General features: G+C 36.6%; 1 protein-coding gene across 1 annotated transcript in view; it reads left to right on the forward strand.

Moving 5' to 3' along the window:
• Positions 1-6,284, forward strand: part of LOC102204950 (major histocompatibility complex class I-related gene protein-like) — an 8,256-nt gene extending 1,972 nt beyond the window's left edge. Inside the window, exons 2-6 of the mRNA XM_005751400.1 lie at positions 2,019-2,288; positions 2,613-2,888; positions 5,262-5,561; positions 5,927-6,031; positions 6,223-6,284. Coding sequence (XP_005751457.1) covers positions 2,019-2,288; positions 2,613-2,888; positions 5,262-5,561; positions 5,927-6,031; positions 6,223-6,284 — 1,013 coding nt within the window. The remainder of the gene's footprint in view (positions 1-2,018; positions 2,289-2,612; positions 2,889-5,261; positions 5,562-5,926; positions 6,032-6,222) is intronic.
• Positions 6,285-6,607: the final 323 nt, after the last annotated feature.

Consider the following 6,607-nt stretch of genomic DNA (forward strand, 5'->3'; position numbering starts at 1 on the left):
TTTGGTAAAGTAAATCCGTTGGGCATCTTTCTTTGCCTTTAGACAACAATACTGATGCAAAAGAGCCAAACGGGACAGGCCAAAAAAAAAAATAAACCACTACAAAGTTCACTGGAAGTAGATGGCTATAATCTGGGTATACCACCCTTTCAACTTGGAAATGATCACATTTAACGTTCTTGTTTCCACCTTGTTACCCTACTATTACCACGACTATTACTGAGCTGTAATCAAAAGTGCTACCTTTTTTTTCTTTTTTTTTCTCCCCCCTTTTTCCCCTTTCCCCCCTGCTTACACTTCTGGTGTGAATATCTCATAAACAAGAGGCAGAGTCACACTTGATCAAACTGAGTAAAACATGCCCATGTTAAAAGATACTGCTGTGGGTGCAGTATGAAGTCAAATAAGGTTATTTACGGTTCACAGGTTGCTCAGCAGAGGATGATTTAAAAGTATTTGGCAATTTTTTTTTTCATCTGCTAGAAAATAATTAATCTTTGAATTGGGATATTTTTTTAGAAGATGTGGGATCAAATTAGGGACTGAAGGCACTCCCTTAGTGCTCTCTGAAATAAACTGAGCTAAATCTTTTTGTTTGTTTTCTGCAGTAATTATGTTTTTCCAGCTACACACAAGTAAGACTGCTTCTACAGCACGGACAGAATAAAGACCCTCAGCAAAAAAGAACAAATATCAACATTCAACTGCCTTATCCTATCAAAATCTATTGATTGTTTCATGGCTCAAATTACATTTATTTTTCATATTCCTCATCACAAATTTCTTTACATTTGTGTCCCTGATTATGAATTTTCACCAGTTTATGCTCATATGTGTGCATGGACCTGGAACTAATATTTTCAAAACATGAAACAAACATTTTTAAAGACTTAAAAAAAATTTTTTTTTTAAAAATATTTTGTTTAAAATATGTTTTGATGATTTGGTTAGGTTTATGGAATTTAAAAAAAAAAGAAGACTTGGTTAAGGTTAGGCGTACTGGCCTATGTTTAGAAAGAACACCGTGGATTTGTTTAAAACAGCTAAGCTTTATTTTTCTTGGTTGCAATGGTGACACCTTCCCGTTGAAATGCATTATGTACAAATTAGTGCTCACTCACACAATCACTTCACCTTGGAAAAATAACAGCTCAAAGAAATCATTAAAAGCTCAAAATTACATCCATGCCCATTATTATAGGCTCAAATAATCCTGTTCAAAAGCATGTATGACTGTTTTACAATGTTGGTCCTTGTGACAAAGCGGATGAGCAGTTGGAACTCTCTCCACTTGTCTCAGCAGTATTACATTTTTGCACATTAATCACATTATTTTCTACATATGTTTATTTGCTATGATTAATTTTGTCAAAGTACTATCCTGGGTTTGTTTGTGTACGCATTGTGCTGCAGCTTTATGTGAATCTCAGCCCTTTGTGTTGAATTTTAGATTTCTCAGCTCAAGTTAGCGGTACTGCCTAGACTAACTGAAGGTAAATTGACAGCCCTATATAGTCAGTCTCAGTTTGATTCAGAGGAAGAAGTAGAGGTGAGCTGTGTTTTAAAATTTTTGTCATATGTTAATTTGGGTGAGTTCTGTTAATTTTCAATATAATGGAGGTCACTGTAAATAAATCGCTCATCTATGGGAACCCCAAATGTCTGCTGAGTTTGCTTCCCTTGACACTTTCCTTGACATTCGAGCCAGACTACTTCACAGTCCTTTGGCCACACACCTTTACCAAAGTAAGATTAAGATTAAGATTCTTTATTGTCAAGTTTTATTATTATTGTTGTTTATTGATATAATAAACAATAACACTCCCTCAGCCCTACTGTAGACGCTGTTATTAAGTTCAATTCAAATCAGCTATTTACCACCAAATCACAACAATCCCCTCAAGGTGTTTGTTACTTTTTCCGCTTCTTTTACTGCATCATAATGGATGAGTCATAATTGTTTTATTTCTGTATTTTCTGTTATTTGCAAAGATCATAAACATTTGTTTGTCCTACAGTGAGTCATTCTCTGAAGTATCTTGTCACTGGATCCTCTGGAGACCCAAACATCTCAGAGCTTATGTATGTTGCAGTGGTTGATGACACGGAGGTGCTTTATTGCGATGCCAGCAAGAAGATAGTAGAACCAAGACAGGACTGGGTGAAAAAAATGTTTGATGACAACCCTGACATGTTGTTGGGGTACACTCATGAGTGTTTTGAGCATCAGCCAATTTTTTTCAAAAGCTTGATTTCTAATTGGAAGCAGCTTTTAAACCAAAATGAAGGTGCAGTACTTTCTTTGATATACTATGTCATATTATCATGTATGTATCTACACAAAACTGATTAATTATAAAATTCGTTAAAATAATTAACTTAATTAATCTTAATTGAAACCAGGAATCCTGATGTAAAACATGTATTTACTTGTTCTAATTATTTAATTGTTCTGAATCTTAATCTTAAAAAACGGGCACATCAGACTTTTAAATCATCCACGATTTTATTTACGGTCAATAAAGACAATGTAGAATTTTGATAGAAGAAATGTGTCACGCAATGTACAAATGACACGTAATTGTAATCTTTGTTTCTCTTTCTCTTTCCAGGTGTTCACATTTTACAGAGCATAATTGGCTGCAATGTGAATGAAAACTCTGGAGAGGTTTCATGCTTTTTACAGTTTGGTTTTAACGGAGAAGGTATTTTTGAATTTGATCCGAAGACAAAGACAATCATCACACTGAAACCAGAGCTTCAAATTAGCGAACAGATGCTGAATGATCACAGAAATCTAATTAAATACGTTGAAAACCTCTTCAGTATGTTTCATCCGAAACTGAAGATTTTTTTGGACTATGGGAGCAGCTCTTTGAACAAAAAAGGTAACAGCTGTTGTTAAGGGTTCAATATTGAGGAAGGGTACAAGAGGTGATCGAAGAATAACCACCATGGTCCAGAAGCTCTTGGTCAAACAATGATTTTAATGAATACACGCGTGGGAAGACAACTCTGTACGCAGACAGCAATTGATCTTCGACTTAATCAAAGCATAAACAGATTTTTATAGCATCAGGGTTTGATTTACTGACGCCCCCTCATGCGTCACAGATACATTTTATACATACGTCAAATCAACACCACAATGACTTTTAAGAAGAACATCATCTTCTATTTTCATGGCTGGCCCTTCCTGTCTACCTTTCAGTTCTTGTCTTGTTCCTCTTTCTTGCCGAGACACCAAGAAACGGTTCCTCTTTTACTGAGACGCTTTCACAGTTCCAATCCAGACATGACTAATCTCTCCTCTAAATAAATCTAACTAATGTGTGTGTGTGTGTTGACCTCACTCCGCCTCTATATCACCTCTCACCTACTAACTGTCTGTGTCTTGTCCTTAAATGCTCTTTCTCAATTCACCTGTTGCACTTCTGACCTTTCACCAGAACAGAGGCTCATCCTTAGGTACAATAACCTGACTGAAACTATGCATATGTCCTCTACTAAATAAATGTTTTAATCAAGAACCTCTTACTAAAAGCTTAATATGAAAATGACCTGATATAAGTGTTTTGTAAGCCTGTATTGCAATTCCCTCTATGTTCTAGTTTCCCTCAGCATGGATCATCTGAACAGTCACGCCAGTGAAGCTTTAAACCTTTAAAGAACCTGAACATCAACTCAAATAAGCACAGATATGCATTGTGTATAAAATAGTTATAACTGCACCTGAAATACAAAGTTAACATAATCATAAACATCTTAAGGCCTTCTTAAAGCTATCTGTTACATTGTTAAAGCAATGATCATACTGCAGATTATATTATTAATGCAATGGTAATGATGATAATTATTTAACAATAGCAGTAAAATAATTTCCCTGCTCCACACTGTGTTGAGCTTAAAGTCAGAATTTTCCATGTTGCGAAAATGACTCTTTTTACCTGGCCAATCGACAGTGTGCAAACAACCAGAAAATTTTTTTTTTCACTTGACAAGCTCAACCCTAACAATACACAGACAAACCCTTAAAACACAGGCTCCAAACAGGTCCCAGTTCAATAAGGAGCGATCATTAAAAAGAATGAACATGATTTATTGATCAACAGAATATAGATTAAGGTGTTTGGCGGTTAGACCCCAATGGCCTGTCTCGGCAGAGCAGAACCCCAGCTGTAAAAGGGATTAGACCAGGACTGCCCAGAGCCTAGATGCTGGTGGTGGAGATGAAGGTGGCTTGAATGGAGCCTGAGTCATGAACAGTGGAGATGGGGAGGAGGTGCACAACTGTGTCTGCGAAGGAGAAAGACAGATGCGCTGTGAGATTTAAAGTATGAGGCATGAACACTGATTGGCCTGGAGAGGGCTGGGAGAAGGTGATTGGACTAGACCAGTGATAACGCAAACGCCTTGACAGTGTGGGAAAGTGGGAGTGATAAAGTGATAAAGCTTAGATTTAGCCGGCAGCACCTTGGAATGGACAGATGTGAGGCTATAGATCTTCCTTATTGAACTTATTGAACTTAAAACTTATAGAAGTCCAAGCGCTTTTCTTTCAAAGCTCCTTAGACTACAATGACCTGGATGACTGAGAACCTTCACAGACACACTGGGGAACAGAGTTAATTGTGATTCCAGAAAATACCAAACTATGATCACAAGATGGCAGTAATGCAAACAGGAATGAAAGAAGCTTCAGGACTGAAGCTCTCTCCATTCATTCTCATACAGAGATGAATGGAGAGTGATCAATTTGACTTTGGCTTTAACCAATATCTATTTTTGGATTTTACAAGGCGTTGGTTGCCTTGCTTGCACTGATGGAATGCAACTTGTGCCACCGATTTTGGCAATTTCCCCATTTTAAACTGTTGATGAGTTTAAAATGGGCTAGATGTCAAAACTGGTCGTTTTATATAAATGTTCACGGTTGAAAGAGATTTCTATGAACGGAACCCATGGTATTGGTAATACAGCCTTATGGAGCTGCTGAAAAGCTGGTGACTCTTTGGCTCTAATGATTAAAGTAATTTGAAGTTTTGAATTGCATATTCAATCTTTTTTTCCGTTTTTTTTCTTGAGTTCCACATTTTCCACTGCTATTGTGGTGTTTTTCTCATCAAATATATTTTTGTTAATATCTTCATATTAAAGTTTATCATCTTTGTTCTTCTTGCCTTTCTTCACCAATTTTTTCTCACTCGTGTTTACATTCATCCATTCTCTCTTCATTTCTTTCCCACCTTCCCTCTCTCCAGTTCCTCCCTCAGTGTCTCTTCTCCAGAAGACTTTCTCCTCTCCAGTCAGCTGCCACGCTACAGGTTTCTATCCTGACAGAGCCGTGATGTTGTGGAAAAAAGATGGAGTGGAGATTCATGATGGTGTGGATCTTGGAGAAATCATCCCCAACAATGATGGGACCTTCCAGACAATTGTTGAACTGAATGTTTCATCAGTCACACCTGAAGACTGGAACAGATACGACTGTGTGTTTGAGCTCTCTGGTGTTAGGAACATCATCACAAAACTGGATAGAACACGAATCAGATCCAACAGGAGTGAGAGAACCGGTAATGATTAAGTTGGGAGAAACACATTTATTTTGTCTGCTGATACTGTTGGTTGATATTTGAATGTTTTGTCCTGTTTTTTATTTGGACTCTGATCTCAATTAGTTATTACCATAATAAAAACTAATGGAAATCATAACAGAAAACAAAAATGACAAACTTATTATTAACTTATATTATTATTTAATTTATATGTATACATTACATGTATAGTTACATTCGTTGAGACTCACGTAGTGTAATCAACTCCCCTCACCATTATGTTGTTAATAGAAATCCACCACAGAATGGACATCTTCTCTTCTAACCTGCTTAATTTGCACATTTTATCTTCTGTGTTTTCTACTGAGCAGATAATCCCTCTGACACAACAGCTCCAGTCATTGCTATAGTCGTTGCTCTTCTTATTTTCATCATCATTGCCGCCGTTGGATTTGCTGTTTACAAAAAGAAGAAAGGTGAGAGTTTCAAAGGAGCTAAGTTCATCAGTGCAGTGAGCAGCTGCAGTGCACGGCTCAGTTATATTATTTTTTGCAGCATAGTACATGTTAGACTTTATTTGTTTAATTGTAAAGAACTTAAAACCGAAAAATCTGGATATGAAACAATGATTTTAATAATATTGTACTTTTTTCTGTGGACCTTACAGCTCCTGAGAACAGCACTGAAGTCTCTGTGAGACTCAATCAAGAGACTTCCTCATCTATATAGTATTCTATTTTTAATTAACTCTTTTGTTCTTTAATGTAAACCTGATGGTTTGTAGAATTTTTTTTCCTCTTATTATTTTAAAAAGATTTTTTAATCATTTAAGTGACTTGCACTAGCTTTATTTTTTATGTCATTCACGCAGCAAAGAGCGGTGTAAAAGTGAAGAAACATTATGACAATTCCAAGGCTCCATGAGCAGTGGCGGAGCCAGGAAATTTTCAGTGGGCTGGCCAGGATGGATCTGTGATCATTCTGGGTTGGTATACATATCTCACAGAAAATACAGAGCTATTTAACCCTTCTAAGTGGGAGTGTTCTCATTA

This window comes from Pundamilia nyererei, unplaced genomic scaffold (genome assembly GCF_000239375.1).
Source record: "Pundamilia nyererei isolate P.nyererei 1_Seehausen unplaced genomic scaffold, PunNye1.0 scaffold00309, whole genome shotgun sequence".
Lineage (NCBI taxonomy): Eukaryota > Metazoa > Chordata > Actinopteri > Cichliformes > Cichlidae > Pundamilia > Pundamilia nyererei.